The 16,688-nt window shown below is 55.6% G+C and overlaps 1 protein-coding gene across 4 annotated transcripts in view; it reads right to left on the minus strand.

Annotated features, from left to right (window-relative positions):
• Positions 1–350: 350 nt before the first annotated feature.
• The window catches only part of TSPAN14 (tetraspanin 14), a 58,170-nt gene continuing 41,832 nt past the window's right edge, over positions 351–16,688 (minus strand). For 2 of the 4 annotated variants that reach the window (XM_059169752.1, XM_059169754.1), the window contains exons 3-9: positions 12,538–12,588; positions 10,468–10,614; positions 8,798–8,968; positions 6,754–6,879; positions 5,614–5,658; positions 3,165–3,284; positions 351–2,200 (exon numbers count right to left, since the gene is read on the minus strand). In XM_059169752.1, coding sequence (XP_059025735.1) covers positions 2,129–2,200; positions 3,165–3,284; positions 5,614–5,658; positions 6,754–6,879; positions 8,798–8,968; positions 10,468–10,614; positions 12,538–12,588 — 732 coding nt within the window. In that variant the 3' untranslated portion in view covers positions 351–2,128. The remainder of the gene's footprint in view (positions 2,201–3,164; positions 3,285–5,613; positions 5,659–6,753; positions 6,880–8,797; positions 8,969–10,467; positions 10,615–12,537; positions 12,589–16,688) is intronic. The other 2 variants (XM_059169753.1, XM_059169755.1) reach the window with 1 other exon arrangement.

Here is a 16,688-nt window from a genome sequence, read left to right on the forward strand (position 1 = left end):
TCACATCACCCGAGGCTGGAAAGAGGTCGCCTAATGCTTTTCCTGCCCACCTGCAGAGTCAAGAGTTCTGCCTCGTGCTTCCAGCTGGGCGTAAGCAAGCCACAAGTCCGCGTGAACTGGGTGTAACCTCCACACAAAGGATAACGGAAAGTGGCGCACGGAATCTAAAACAAATCACTTGATGGAAGTTTGTTTCAAACTGTGCTGCCCGTGGATTCCTTTATCCTCCACTGTCCTGTCCTGTCTAGTCACTCCCAGTGCCCCCGGTTCCCTTAGCAGCCGAGTTTACCATCGTGATGTTTCATGCCATCTTGATGTCACTCAAAATAAAAACGACCAAGACAACAGCATTAATATAAAGATATATTCCATAAAAGAGTTTGGCAGTCAAAGAAAAGCAGCACACTTCCTGAAAACACAAGCATTCTTCTTCCTCTAGTCTACAGAGAAAATTATAAAGAAATAAAACAAAAAACCAAAAAAAAAAAAAACAAAAAAACAAAAAAACAAAAAAAAAACAAACCCAGAAACAAAAATCGTAACATCATCCACAAACAAACACCCACCAGTATACACCACACTAGCATGTACACTTCGGCAAGTCAGTGAAGGTAGCACTCAAGTCCCTGAACAAGGAGGACAGAACTGGTACGGGATCCAGAGAAGCGTTAGAGAGGAGCCCAGCCAAAGACGCACAGACACACCAGCCACCCCCGGCGGGGAAACCTTCGGTACATAAGACAGACTTCATTTCCAAGAGCAAGCCCCAAGATAGCCCTGCCAGGGAGGGGGAACATGATCACCACAGATCCCTGACTGGGGACAGTGGAGGGGGGAGTCACCACAAAAGTTAGCCAAAGAAGAACCATCCTGACCTTCTACCCAGATGCAGGCTGGGGTCTCAGGCTCGACACAGGGGCCCGGCCACAGTTACGCTCTCCAGGGAGAGGCAAACACCAGGCCGGCCAGCGGCCCTTAGCATGTAGCCTCGATAGAAGCCCTGGTCACAGGTTCCAGGCTGGACGTCTCTGGCTGGGGCTCCCTGGCCTTGCAGTGGGGGGGTAGGGAGAGTGGCAGGTGGGGTCAGGATTCAAGTTCCAGGTGATGGATTCAGTAGCACCAAGACCAGAAGACGGCGAGGCCTAGCTGGGGAAGGGAGTGGGTGCGTGTGAGCTGGGGCGCACAGAGGAAGGGAGAGCACGTGTGTGCACCTGGACTGTGAGGGATGAAAAGGAGAAGTTGAGGGGGTTGGTTCTTGAGACACACGAGGGAACTGAGAGGGATGGCTTCAGTCCCAGACATCGTGTAAGGCTGCTTGGAGGGAATGCCAGAGGAAATGAAGAAATGGTGTGAGAACATTCTTATCCCTATAAATAAACTATGTACACACTTTCAGAAAGGGAGAGCCGACTCTCAGAGGAGCACCCTGCCCGTGGCCCACTCCCCCTGTGTCATCAGGACCTGATACTGTGGAAACTGGAGGCAGGTCTTGTCCTGGAAGGGGCGGTCAAGGAGGCACTCCGTGGCACCTGTCCACACATGGCTCAGGCTTCCTTGGACATGACAGAGGAACCCGCAAACACCCCCCAGCTTGTACAGACACACAGGCTCCGCTGGTACGGTCCCTTTGTTCCCCTTCCCCTCCCCAGTTCCAGGTGGCACCCTTCTGCGGCTGGTTGAAGCCTCGTCGTGTCTGCTGGGCTCCCACCCAGGTCCCCCTCATAGCAGATGTGGCCGCCCTCCAGGCTGGCACTGACAACATGAGTGGGGAGGCCAGGGTGCCCTGCAGACACACTTAGTCTCCAGGAAAACTGAGTCAGGCCCTTTTCACAGCCATGGGAACCTTCTGTCCCTCAGAGTCCCTACCCCGCTTAAAGACATGGTCTCCGTCTCCGGGTAAACTCCGAGAGGGCGAGTCTCTGTCAAAAGTCCGTGCAGGTCAGAGGAGCTCCTTGGTCTTCAGCACCAGCAAACAGAAACAGGGAGGTCGCGTCACGCTGATGCCGAAGACGGGGTGCTGGCTCTGGCTGGGTGTGTCCACTTCTCTCCCTCTGGATGTCGGGTTGACAGCAGCGAAGGGCTCTGGCCTCCATGGCGTGGCTCAGCTCTGCTTGCTCACCTCTGCTCCTCAGAAGTGATGGCCTGCCTTCACCGCCTCAATGTCCGAGATCAAGGTCTTCGCCAGGAAGATGCCAAAAATCTGAAACCAAAGCCAGGGGAGGCTATCAGTGCTGGGGCCCGACAGGAGAGGGCGAGCACAGGGCAAGGTGCACAGGGCCCGCTCTGCAGACAGTGAGGATGCAGCACAGAGGATGTGCCCGCCAGTAAACAGGGAGGCCTGGGGTCTGTTTTGCTCTATCCCTGGAGCCTAGAAGTTTGGGGCAAACGGCTGGCAGCGGAGAAGGCCTGCCTCCAACAGGGCCATGCACGTCACATATCCTGCGCTGGGACACACTTTGTACCCACAGTTAACCCAAAAATAACAGTCACCTGACTGGTTCTGACGTAAAATAATAAATCTTGATGTTTCCTGTAAACCAGGATTCCATGATAAAAACAAGGTTCTCCCTGGTTTTAGCTGCGCTGCCATCCCACCGTGGTGACCAGCATCAACACTGTTATTTTTTTTACCAGGAACAGACCAATGTGAACTCGGAAATCTTGGAATTTTGCTTATTTCCCCTTTAAATTCCTGTTGTGGTTTATATCTTATGAGCCAGTTCTTCTCAAGTCTGAATGTTTTGCTCATTTGGCAAGTAAATTTGTTCTTTCCTTTTCTAGATGCTTCTGTGTCTAAGCTTCCCTTGCGATCACTCAACACACACTGGCGGGGTGAAGGAGGAAGGGGAGTGTGGATGGTCCGCAGCCCCTGGGCCACATCAGGCACCCTCTTGACGGCAGCGTCAGAGCTGAACGATGCACCTTCCGCAAGGCAGTGATGGCCATCCAAGAGGCTGCTTGGGGGCTGCCAGTTTCTCCTCCCAAGCCCTGGGCACCCCGGAGAACCAGTCTCTCTGACTGGCAGCGTTCTTGCCTCCCCTCCCCCTCCCCCTTCTCTGGGCAGCTGCTAGCTGCTAGCTGCCCAGAGTGTGTGACATCTGGTTCTGATGAACAGGTGCGACCCGCAAGGACAAAGGAAGCCACAAAGGGCAGGGGGAGCAAACCTGCAGCAGGGAGATGGCGATGAAGACGCCGGCCACGATGTAAATATTGCGCGGAAGCCAGCCCTCCAGCGCCTGGATGCAGCCTTTTGTGAAGATGGACTCGTCCCACTTGCTCTTCAGCTAAAGGGAAACAGTACAGCGACCTGAGCCCAAGACATGCAGGGCATCCCCACCCCGGCTCCCCAGAGGGCTCCCCTGGCGGGCAGGGTGGAGCTCAGCAGAGGCCAGGGGGCTGGAAGTCGGGTGCCCAGGGCGGACAGAACCCTCCAGGGGAACTGCCTCCACTTGCTGCAGTCTCTGCCTTCTCCCTGGGCAGTCTGCATCTTCTCCTCTGCCCAGAGGAAGGCTCCTGGCGGTGGTCTTTACCCACTCCTGGTGAGGCCTCCCCAGACTGAAAGAGGGACTAAATTCGGTACACCTCCAGAGCCCACATCTGAAGGACACAGAGGGCCCTCAAGGCTCCAAGGAGGAAGATGGGGCTTTAAAGAGAGAAACTAGAAGCATCTTCTGAGTCAGAGAAGTTGGCTGGGGAAAGAAGGGACAGTGGCTTCCCAGAGTGTGTGTCCCATCCCCAGAGTGTGTGTCCCATCCCCGCCTCTCCCCGCACCGCCAGGGAAGCTTGGCTCCAGGAGCCAGAGTCTCAGTCCTAAGCCAATAGGCACCTTCCAACCCTGACCCCTAGTGGAGGCTCAGGACGCACACCGGAGAACCGCCAGCACATAGAGCCCATCCTCACCCCTACCCACCATATACAGCCTCGCTCACGGCAATACTGGTGGAACAGTAATCCATTTTAGTGGGGCGAGGGGCTGCACTGTGTCCCCCTAAAACTCAGAATGTGACTGCACTTGGAGACAAGGTGTTTGAAGTGGGACTATAACCCATAACCCTAACCCTAATCCTAACCTGAATCATCTGGAGAGGTCTCTGAACAGCAGGACGCCAGCCACATACCCTAGCCCCTAACCCCTACCCCTAACGCTAACCCTAATTCTAAAGTTATCCCTCCAGACAGGTCTCTGAACTGCAGGATACTAGGCACATATCCTCACACTGTCCCCAGCCCTAACCCCCATTATGCTGGCCCTAACCCGAACCCAAACTCTAGATATGAGGGAAAAAAAGATGTGTTACATATCTATAACGGATTAGTACTGAGCCATAAAAAAAGAGTAAGGTCTTGCCATCTGCAACAGCGTGGCTGCAGCTACAGAGTATTATGCTAAGCAAAGTCAGTCAGTCAGAGAAAGAGAAATACTATATGGACAAAAAGGTAAACAAATTAAAATAAGGTCATCAGATAGGCCCCAATCCAATATGATTGGCATCCTTATAAAAAATGATCAGGGCGCCTGGGTGGCTCAGTGGGTTAAGCCTCTGCCTTCGGCTCAGGTCATGATCTCAGGGTCCTGGGATCGAGTCCCGCATCGGGCTCTCTGCTCAGCAGGGGGCCTGCTTCCCTCTCTCTCTCTCTCTCTGCCTGCCTCTCCATCTACTTGTGATTTCTCTCTGTCAAATAAATAAATAAAATCTTTAAAAAAAAAAAAAATGATCAGGACACCAAAAGACAGAGGGAGGACCATGTGGGGACACATACAGGAGAAGGCAGCCACTTACAAGCCCAGGGGAGGCCTCACACCAGCCCTGCCAGCACCCTGATGTCGGGCTTCTAACCTCGAGGTCTGGGGAGAGAAGTTTCCGCGTTTCAGCCACAGTCTGTGGTACTTGGTTATGACAGCCCTAGAATCTAACACAAGCAGCAATGAAAGGACGATGCTGGGACAGGCCCGTCCCTGGGTAATGGGCGGAGGTCCCTGCAGAAGGGCTTTGGGCCTCCCAAACCGGAGGCACACATCCCTGGCGTCCATGGCCAACAGAAAAGGTGCCCGTAGATTCCCCCAAGTTCCCTCCTTCAGAACAGCAGTCACTCACTCATACCACCAAAGGCCACCGAGCAGTGCCTGGGGGGAGGGGGACACTCACTTCTCTCCACCCTCACACCCCCTGTGGCCTGAAAAAACCCCTGGAGAACTGAGCCTTCCTCCCGCCCCAAGACCCATCTCCCTCCTCACTGCCACCCTGCCTCCATATGGCCTCTAAACCATGCCCTGTGCTCCTGCAGCTTCACCCTGAGCTCCTACTGAACAGACACCCACGGAACTCCAAGGAGCCACTAAAAATAAAGCCTTTGTTCCCAAAACTTTCATCTGACCTCTTTCCACTAATGCAGCAACTGCCAGACTTTGTGACCACAGTTCCCAGGCTGGGAATCACCCCCATCGCTATTCCCCGGAGTCCTGCTGCCAGCGGCTTCTACCCAGCTCGCTCCCAGCTTAGACGGCCCCTCCCCAAGTCTCACCCACTCCAATTTGCACTTGTGCTAAATCGGGAAGTTGGACCACAGGGAATAAACCTGACAAACTTAAAGTTGCACGCCTCGGGCACTCACCTGGGTCCTGACATCATATCCACACTGTGTGTTCACAACTTTTTGCTGTAAGAAAAGCAGAAAAAAAATGGTCATTTTTGTTCTCTTGGGAAGCCAGTGGTAGAAGGTTCTAGAAAAGTCCCAACCAAACATCAGCAAACACCTGTACAAATTTCATTATAGCTCACACCCTTTAATCGCAATGCCAACTGACCTTTCACACTAGGACAAAGGTTGACCAACCGTATGTGTGAAGGAGACCCGTCTATGTAGCAACTATTCAACTCTGCTCTCGGAGCATGAAAGACACGGACAATACATAAATGAATGTGCATGGCCACATTTCAGTAAAACTTCATTTACGGACACTGAAATTTAAATTTCAAATGATAGTATTCTTCCTTTCACTTATTGTCAGCCATTTACAAAGGGCTGAAACTACTCTCGGCTCGCAGATCATACAAAAACAGAGAGGAGGCTGGATCTGGCCCATGGGTCACAGTTTGGCAGTGCCTGAGCGGGGAAAGTTCCACTCGCTCAGTATTTCATGGTCACGGTGGGGATATCAGGCGCTGGCTGTGTGGCCGCAGCAAACCAGAGCTTCCTGGTCTGGGAAGTAGGTCGTGTGACAGTGGCTCTGACCTACCGGCTCTGAGCCCTGGGGCCAAGTACTGGACACCTGCGAGCACACAGGAGCTGTAAAAGGCTCAGTTCTAGCAAATGTTCAGTGCTCCTTCACACATCACCCCAAGGGCCCTGGTTCTGGAACCCACAGACCCAGGCTATGGGCTGGGAATGAGAACAGGTGAAGAAGAAAAGCAAGATGCCTCCACTACTCCCAGATGATGAGTAAACCCCCCCCCCCCCAGTTCTGTGCACGGGGCATTCTCTCCAGAGGGTGGTGAAGAGGGCGGCCCATGGCTCACCACATTTCTAGCATTTCGTCCAGGCACCCTAAGTGAGAGCCCCTCGAGGGAAGGACACGACTGGTTTTCTCCTGCCTCACCCAGAACACTAGAGCAAGGGCAGGTCATGCAAAATTGTGCCTGGGATTTACACACAGAGGACTTGGGAGCTGGACTCTGGCGTGGTATGCAGAGGGAGCACAGAAGCAGCCCAGAACCCAGAACAGCTGCACACCCCCTGGGCAGGCTGACTCACCGCGGGGTCTGGCACGCAACAGGAGAAGGGCACCCCACACTTCTCGCGGCTATAGCTGGCACCACTGCAGTTGAAGTAGATGTTGAGGTCCCAGTCTTCTGGCCCATATGCCCCGCAGCACTGGTTCTGGGGTCACAAAAGCCGAGAACTGTCAGGGGCTCTGGCTCTGAGCCAGGGCTGTGACCACCCCACCACAGGGCATTGGGGACACGAGGGGAAGCGCTGCTCCATGTACACACAGAGAAATCCAGCACCCACCCCACCCCCCCACTGACCTCCCACATGCCCAGATGCTAAGCATGGTAACCTAGGCAGCCTTTAAGAGGGAAACCAGGAAACCTCATCTAAGATCCCACCCCCCCACCGGGGTACAGCATGCAGGACTGCCTCTGCAGTGTCCCCTGGCCTCCCTGGGGACACACCATTCAGGTCCAGACCCTCCTCCCCCTGGGGCTTCTCCTTCTTCCCCTCGCCTCAGCCCAAAGTGGATTCCTCACTCTCCGCGGAGACCCTCAGTATCTCTGATGCAGTTCTCTCGTATCCTCCAAGAGAACCCCTCCTTGTGGGCAGTGAGTGGGGCTTCCTCCCAGAGAAACGTCCAAGCTGGCCTTACTTCCCTTAGGTGCCTCTTTACAAAAAAGAGCTGCTAGACGTCTACTCCCAAGGCCAGAATCATGAGCAGGGTGAACAGTTAACACAATCATAGCTCAGTCCCCCTAACCTGGGGTCTCTGCACCCCCCACTGTCTGGTGTAGTTGCAAACAGAATCACCGCTCGTCTACAAACTTGTAAAACCAAACACTGAAAATGGCACAGGGATGTCAAGGGCCTCCTAGACCATGATCACAACAGATCAACCACCAGGGCTCCTGGCTGTCTTCTTTTATTTCTAAGATTAAAATCCCATGCCCCCCACCCCTTACCCTGCTGCGGTTCCAGCTTCTCTCATGACTCCCAAATATTTCAGCGTGAGGAATCTCCACAATTTACCGAATGCCTCTGGAGAGTGTATTTTCCAGAGGAAAGGACAGCACTGGAGAAGAGTGCCCTGTCCTCGAGGCTGGCGGGGGGCAGGAACACCCGGGCACGCCACGGCTCTGGGACAGCGGGGAACGGCGGGAAGGCTCAGTGAGGGCAGGAGGAAATGGCTAAGGTGGGATTTTCGAAGACAAATGCTGGTCACTATTTATTATGACACAGGAAGTGTCTCTGGTCACATAAAGTGGGTTTTGCTGGGTCCCGGGATACACAACGTAAGGGTAAGCAAGTTTTAGTCAACATGAGAGTGAACCAGAGTCATTTTTAATGCGTGCTTGCTTGTTTTCTCCTCAGAATCCAAGTGTTCCACGTGAAGCCCCTGGGGAAGCGAGGCTTTCCGGCAGCGCACAGACGGCCCACACGACGGCCTTGCCCCAGCCGGTGGCGGGGAACGGGCCCCCCCAGGACAGGGACGGCAGTGGTCCAAGCCTCCAGGTGCAGCTGCACACAGAGAAGGCGGAGGCCAGATGGAGTCAAGGCCAAGGCCTGGGATGGCTTAGACAGCCCCCTGGGGACATATTCCAAGGAGGTCACATTCCTCCCCATCTGGGGAAGCTTCCTCCAGGCAGCTCTGCCCTCTTGAACAGGAAGGGGAAAAGGTCCCAGGGAGGAAGGGGACAGGAATAGCCTCAGACGGTGAGTCATGCACCGGGGAGGGGACGCTCTGCCCCTGGGTACCCAGAGTGCCTGGGGACCTGCGGCCGCCTGTGTGGCCAGGACCTGAGAAATCTGGGCCCCTGGAGGAGGGTGCCCGCGGGGGCAGCAAGACGGCCTGCCCCACGCAAATGGGGGAGGACACACTGCGAACACACCTACAGGGCCAGGCAACAGTCAACGGGCAGAGTCAAAGTGACCAGAGGCCAGAGCAGCCCCCCCACAGCCTCCCCGCCACCTGCCATGCGGAGGAGGGACACCCCGGGCTCTCCATTAGCCGAGGCCTGGGCAGCGTGCAAGGCCAGGGAAGCCCACGCTCTGGCCAGGAGGGCAGCACGGATGCAGTCCTTACCGCTTTCTGAAGGGAGTCAATGAGGTTCTGCAGGTCAATGTCGTCCCGGTAGGATCTGATGTTGCTCTCGAAGAACTCCCGGAACCGGTCCCTCACCCAGTCCTGGAAGAGGAAGGCCAGCACGGCCACGGCCAGCTCCAGGAAGAAGATGAGCACGATGGTACCGCAGAACTGCGTGGCGACAAGAACAGAGGTGAGAGTCATCACACCTCCGGCCTCTAGCCAGGCACAAAGCCTCGTCTGACCAGGGATCGATGCCTACTGCAAAGAGGGTGAGCTCCACCCCTGCGACACGAGTGCCAGAGCCCCTGGGAATCCCATGTGACTGGCTGGCAGCCCTACCCCCTCTGTAAATGGAGTGGTGCACCCCCACTCCCATCACAGCACCACTGGGAAGAGACGAGTGAAAGGACCAGAAAGCTCCAAGCCACTATGTCCCCCACTTCCTGTGAGGCAGCCTCCCTCCTCAACAAGGAAGCCCCATCCCAGGAAAAGGATGGGGCTAACCTACCCCACCAGGCCACCAGCTCCTCTAGGGCAGAGCCTGTGCCCCAGACACAACACCTGACCACTCTCCTCGCACACACAACTGTCGAAGTTGCTAGAAATCTACTGCCGCCCCCACTGTAGGTACAAGGAAACAGAGGCTCACTCTGGCACATGGCTTGCTTGAGGTCATGCAGCTCATGCGGGACATCTGAGTGCCCCTGTACGTGGCAAGACCTCTCCAGAAGCACAGTGCCATTGGCCACCATAGCAGTGGCCCTCTGCAAGGGCCCCCCGCAGCCGCACCCCTCCCATCCAGCAGACTTCCAGCCAGCAGTACGTGAGTTCCCCTGCCCATTACCACCACTGGTCACCCTGTGCTCTAAGCTGGGAGGCCACGGTAGGCGAGGGTCTCGGGGTAAGACAAGGGGAAACACCCGCGCGGGTGCGCACACAGAGACACACACATACACACCAGGCCCTTCAAAACCTAACCTCCATTCACACAGAAGGAAGATACACTAAATATATTTTTAAAAGGAAAAAAAATGAGAAGAAGAAGAAAAAAAAAAACACATGTTTTGCTTTTTAAATTAAGCCCAGGGAAGAGAAGGCTTGATCTAATAAATTCAACAAATAATATATTACAAAACACGATTATGTGTTTTCCCCACCAGGTGCTATTTAATTTTAACTGAACGCATTTCAGCATGAATTTTTATCTAAATATAAAACCAAACCCTAAGTAACTGGCAGTTCTGCCAGGAAATTAAGGATTCTGTGTTGCACATCCCAACACACACCCCCTGGAGGAGGAAAATGGTTTCCTAACTTTACTGGCAACGTCTTTTGATCTTAGCCAAGAAGGGCAAAGGCGAGTAGCGAACAAACAATTCCTTCAGAACTTCGCAGGGAAGAGGCAAGGGAGGGGGACAGGAGCCAGCTGCTTAGCCATCGCTTCCCTCCAAAACCTGAACACCAGAGCGGCCCGACTTCTCCAGGGGTGAGCAGCCGGCTTAGCTGACTGTTTCCTGAAACCTTCCCAGTCGGTGGGCAGCCTCCTCCCCACACGGCTGGGGCCCAGGGGGCCCTGTAAGAGCTACAACCCTCTTCGGCCAGATAAGGGGTCAGCCTGCCCAGCAGAGTCCACACCCCCACCCGCCCCCGCATCTGCGGCTACTCACAAACTTGAGCAGACAGATGTTCTCCCGCAGGGCGCCCACGCAGCCCGCGAACCCCAGCGTGAACATCACCACGCCCACCATCAGGACCAGCACCACGGGGTCGATGCCATGCAGCCGGGTCACTTTGGTGAGGTCAGACAGCACCCCCTGAAAGAGGCAGAGAAAGCATCAGCTTTAGAGAGTCAAGGGAGTCAAGGGTGTCTTGGGGGGCAAGGGGGGGCCTAGGTTATGTCCAGAGCTAAAGTAAGGACAGGGACCTGTCTCCTGAGGCTCAGTCCTGTCCTTAACAGCCAGGCCAGAGCACAGAGTGTGGCCCCTGCCCACTTGCCCTCTTAGGGCGCCCTCTGCGCACAGATCCTTGCCAGACTCAGCTCCCAGGGCCCTTGCACACAGCAATCCTGGGCTGCACCTTGGCTCTGAGTCCCTCCCAGGCCGACCCCATGCTTTTTTTGGAGACTGTAGGGTGCCTGTGCCAGGCCTAGAGTGCAGGGGCCCTGGGGAACCCTGTGGTCTCCGGTCAGGCACCTTAGGGCCAGAGGCTCGCCCTGGCCTCGGGCCATGTAACAGCTTACTCTGTACTCAGTTTGTAGAGAACCCCATGACCCTGAGCTGAAAACAGCTTTAGTATGCACACTGTTCTGGAAACACCCACCAAGGGCAGACGAAGCAGTGCTGTCCATAAAACCTTCTGTGATGATGGGAGGTGTTCTCTGTCTGCGCTGTGCCAAATGGTAGCCTATGGCCCCATGTCCTAATGAGCATCTGAGCTCATATTTCATTTTAACTAACTTAAATACATACAGTCACATGTGGCTAGTAAGAACCAAAACTGACAGAAAAGTTCTACAGGATTCAAAGGAGGAAGGAGAAAGGAGCCACCAGCCAGGCCCCCAGGGACCCCTAGGGCCCCAGGGTAGCCAGGCCTCTGCTCAGGGCTCTGCCAGAGCTGCTGCTGTTCGGGAGATGGCCACATGGTGGCGATATGAGTCACAGTTTGCGCAGGCTTGTGGGGTTTGTCCACAGGATGAAGGGACATTGCACTCCAGCTCCTGCCCTTTAGGGGACTCCAGGGTACCCTGAAAATACCCAAACCCCAAGGTGGGCCTTATTCAGCTCCGAAGACCATGGCAAGAAGGCCCATAGATCTAAGCGCTCCGGCCTCTATCTCCCAGAACCCAAGGCAGGTTCCACTGAAGGGATAAGAGGATTCAGGGCCTGGGGCTCAAGAGGATGCTTTAGTTCCCACCGTCTCCCTGCCTCCCCCCCCCCCCCCAGCTCAGTGCACCTTACTCCACCTTTCTCCTCTCTCCCCTCTTCTGCTCTCTGGAGAGAGGGTCCTCCTAGGCTCTCACACCTCCCTGGCGTGCACCCACCAGCAGAGCAGAAGAGGGCCGCAGCTCCTAAGTCTAGTCTCCTCCTCAGAGCTTCCACCACGCCTTGTCCCGCTGCACAGAAAGAGACCGGTCTCCCTACCTCCTCCCCCTGCCCCCCGTCTCCTGTACAGGCTGGGCAAGGAGGCTCACAGGTGTGGAAGCCCCTGCCCTGACCCACAGGGCACCCAGGGGGATTTAACACAGCCCTGCTCCCAGTCTCAGGACGGAACTTTGGGAACAAACACGACTGTGTTCAGGGAGCTGCTGGCTCCCAGAGGCACAGACAGGAGCAGAAGGTGGCCCCAGGCCCACCCCAGACTCCACCACAGACAAGCCCCCAGGTTGTCTGAAGCTTCTGGGAACAGCAGAGAGGGCTCTCCGCATTCATGGATCTCAAAAGCCCAGCCCAGCCCAGCCTAGCCCAGCCCAGCCCACCCGTGGCCCCTAGCAGTGACCCCACAACTGGGAAACAGAGCCACTCCCAGGGCCCCAGGAGGTCTCATGATCAGCTCAGTAAACACTTCTCAGAGCGCCTCTGCGACAACCGACAACCACGATGGCTACAAACCTACAAACCATTGCCCCAGGCAAGATGCTTATGGGGGGGGGGGGGGAGTCTGGAGGAAGGAGCAATGAAAGCTGACACACCTGGTCTGGGCTCCCTGATGCTTCCAGCCCTGCTAACAGTGACACCTACCTTTTCGCTCCATGCCCACAGTCCGACTCCAAGGAAGACAACTCCAGCCAGCTAAGCAGGGGAAGGGTGGAGGGAAGGGGAGAAGTGGGCAAGGAGGGAGAGAGGGAGAGAGTGAGTTAAAAAACCAGGACCATGAACACGCTCCTTCGAGGAGCGTCCACACGACGAGTCAGGGATGTTCCTGGCTCACGTCCATGGAGGCGGACCAGGGGCAAGGCAGGCCCTCAGCCCCTGCAGATGACACGAACTCTACCCCAGAGCTAACTTACAGCTACCTTCCTAACATCTGGCCAAACTCCTACCCTAACGGCCCCCCATGCTCCAAAGAGCAGAGAGCAAGATCTCCGGGCAGAGTCTGCCCCCGACACTGGAGTCAGAGATATCGTGACAGCCCTGTCCTGTTTCTTCCACATTCCCAAAGCCCCTGAAATCTCTTCAGTGCAGGATCCGGTGTAAGGAAGACATAACCCCCTGTGACAGCCCCCCAGGGGCATTCATGGGCTCCCAGGGCCAGAGAGCCTCTCTCCAGAGCCCTGGGCACTGCCACGGGGACACAGCGTCCGTGGCACCAGGGGCACATATGTGCTTCGCATTACTAGTTACTGGGTTATTCATTATAGAATTAAAATAGGCCTGTGCGAAACAACACACTCACCCCAGAAAAGGAGCACCCCCCACCCCACTGGGACCAGGCTGACTCCCCTCTACCACAATGGGAAGCCCCCCCCCACCAACACCACACAAGTTTCTAAACCAGAGACGATTTCTTCCATATAAAACAAAATACCTGGTCTCTGCAGATGAAGCTGCCTATTTTTCTGTGTAAGTTCTTTACACCATGCTGGCATCTGCCTGCCTTTCGTCAGCCCCTCCCACTAAATACTGGGGCCAGGTTTGCCTAGGACTCACCTCTCCAAGGCATATTCTCACACTTTAAGACCTCCCTGCCTCCTTTGTTCACTACTGGCCCCGCCGGGGGACTGGGGGAGGTGGCCGGAGTGGAAAGGGAAGGACCTTTAAAGAAAGCCCCCACCACCACCCCGGGAGATCACACCCTCTTTCGAATCACAGACCACTTTAGAGAATGCTTACGTGCCCAATATTTGGGATGGGATTTCAGAGGGCTCGCTGACCCCTGACCACTGGCTCCCACAGAAGCCCTGCCAGCACCTGATCTGTCCATTTCACAAAGGAGAACACGACGAGCCCAAGAGGGACAAGATCAAAACACCCAGCAGTGGAGGAGAAGGGCCTAGGTCCCAAGTCATTCAGCAAATACCGCCTGAGGCCCTCCTAAGCACCAGGTCCCCTCTCTTACACTGGGGTTGGCACAGAGGACTCAGGCAAAGCCCCCAATGCTGTTGGACTTTCAACTCCAGGGAATGACATGAGGTCCTGTATATGCCACGCTAGTTTCTCAACTCCTCAAGCCTCCCACTGAAATTAACTTGTGGCTGAAGGCCTTGGTTCTTCTTGATGGGGTGCACGAACAATTCCTTTGCCTCCCCAAGCTTCTGACACTGTAGGGCAGGCAAACCCGAAGGTGACCTATCACTGCCCACTGAATCTGGCAGGCTTCCCACCCCGCCACTCCTCAAGTGACACCCTCTCGCCAGAGCTGGAGGTCAAGTCTTCTTTCTGTTTATCTGACCTGACCAAACAGCTGGTCATTTCCTCCTGCACTGGTCTGGTCAGCTTTGGGGACACGAAGCACTGGTCACTCTTCAGCCTCTCCTGCTGGCTCGCCTTCCTCCAGGCACCTCTATGCGCTGGTGACGCTCACTGCTCTGTCTGGGACCCCTCCCCGTCCCCCAACTTCTCCAGAAAAGGCCAAAATCACAGGGCTTGGAAGACCTTCTCTACACAGCTGACCCACACACCCGAATCTCCGCACCTAATGTCCATGTGACTCGGAACCTAGCTGACAACACTGCAGTCTTCGCACGTCCCAGCCCCAACCCGCCCCTGCCAACTCCTGTCCTTCTCATTAAACGGCACCATGGCCGCCTCACTCAGTTGTTTAGATCAGAAAACCTACACCTCATGCCCTCCAAATGCATCCAGAGCAAACGGGGGCCGAGCAAAAGCCCAGCCTGGCTCACGTCCATGGTCAAGCTCTACACAGAGGCTTCGGGGTCAGAACAGGAGGCTGTCATGGAGGCTGTCCTTCCCTGTTCCTCCCTGTGTCCCCAACGGCACTGCAGCAACTGCCTTACGGATTCCCATGACAGCCTCCCTCCCACCTGGCACCGTCGTGGCCGGTGAGAGAAACCTGAGAGAAATCTGCCCATCCAGGACCCCCAGCTGAGTCCCGGCCAGCTCCCTCCCACTGCAGCCCAGATTCCCTTCTCTCCCAACGACTGGGCACTACGAAAAGTGCTCATGGTTTTTTTCCATTCTGTTTTAAATGAAGAACTAACACGAACTAGCACCAGAAACACAGGCAGGGTGGGGGAGGGGGGTCACATGTCAGATCATGGGTTCAGTGAACACTGGCCCAAGCAGGAACTTTGGGGACCAATTCTAGAGATGAGAAGACTGAGGGAGGACCAGACAGGGGAAGTGGCCTGTCTGGGAGCTCACCCAACAGCCCTGTGAATGAGCCAGTCCAAGACACGTGCCAGCTTCACCCAGCTCCCCATGGGGCCCCTTCCCCGGATCTCTTTGGAGCAGATGGTCTGTGGGGCTGGGCTGTTGTCCCTGGCGGCCAACCATCTGGGAACGACAGTTCAGCTGGGTGCTTTCCAGCCTGAGAGTAACCTCCTTTGTCTCTCTTTTATGACCTGATTAAATCCCCTCCCAACGGATAGGGCCGGACTGCCGTTAAGCCCAAAGGGAGGCCGGCCTTGGGCCGTCAGGTCTGCCGTCCACTGTGGTCACCATGGCAGGTGGTACCACTCTTTCCTGGGTGCCAAGCCCAGCATTCAACACTTCTCGTGCTCAAAGGGCCCCTCTCAAACCCCATCACAGGTGTGTGGTACTATTAACCCTTTATCAAACAGGAAAGCTCAGAGGTACAGTGACTTGGTTTTCTGCCCAAAGGCACACAGGGAGCCAGTGGCAGAGTTCAAACCTAACCAGGGTGTCTCCGACCCTCCTGACAGCACTTTATCCCACCACCCACGGGGGCCAGGAAGACAAGTAGCAGTCTGAGTCCCCACCGAGGGGGGCTAGGATGGGCACCTGTGGCATGGGAGTTATGCAGAAGGGGCTTACGGGCTGTGTGACTCTGAAGCCCACACCCCATATCTGCAGGTGGTGAGGGTCACTCTGTGTCCCACTCGGTGGCCAGGAAGTAGGGCTTCCCTGGGCGTCACTGTAAACATTACTGACCCCTCCCCACAAGGCAAAGGCCCCTTATTCTGGGGCCGCTCTAGGCTAGAAGCCCCACGGAATCCACTCACCACGTGAGCAAGCCTGTGGCACTGCACCCAACAGGTTCAAGCGACAGCAGAAGTGCAGACACCTGTCTGGGCCCTGCTGGATGGGCAGAGGGTTCCAACACCAAGCAACTTAAAAGCAGCCCGTCATCCCTCACAGTTTAATGGCCACCGCCTCTTGCGAGACTGCATTTCGATGTATGTAAAAGGCCTTGGGCAATTCTTGCAGGCCTCAGAGGCTTTCCAGCAGGGAGCTCAAGGCAAACCACCAACAGCAATGCGACCCTCTCAGCTCCGGCCCCCTGGCCTCTAGTTGTTGCGAATCCCCTGGCTGCCAGAGGCTGACATTCAAAGGGCTGCCTATGGGAGTCCCAGAGAAAGGGCCAGAAGGAGACCCAAGAGTAAGCCAGACTCAAGACCAGAGTAGTGCTGAACACACAGCCCAAGTCGGCTGGACCTGGTTCCCATCTCTACTTTGCACCTTCCTGGCGACAGGACTTTGTGCCAAGCCCAGGAACTCCTCTGTGCCTATGATTTCCTCTGCAAAACAGGGATGACCTTTCCTAGGTCATAGGAGGGTTGCAGGGATTGGAGGAAGTGTAACACAAGTGACATGCTTACCTCAGGACATGGAGCTAGTCCAGGGGAGCCCTGCCCTCCTGCAAGGGAGGGGGGGAGCAAAGCAGAGACATCAAGGGGCCTTCCAGATGCCATCAGCATTTGCTGACTCTCTGCGCCGCACCCCCCAGTAACCCAGCCCTAGCCTTTGTC

The sequence above is a fragment of the Mustela lutreola genome, chromosome 4 (assembly GCF_030435805.1).
Source record: "Mustela lutreola isolate mMusLut2 chromosome 4, mMusLut2.pri, whole genome shotgun sequence".
Classification (NCBI taxonomy): Eukaryota; Metazoa; Chordata; class Mammalia; order Carnivora; family Mustelidae; genus Mustela; species Mustela lutreola.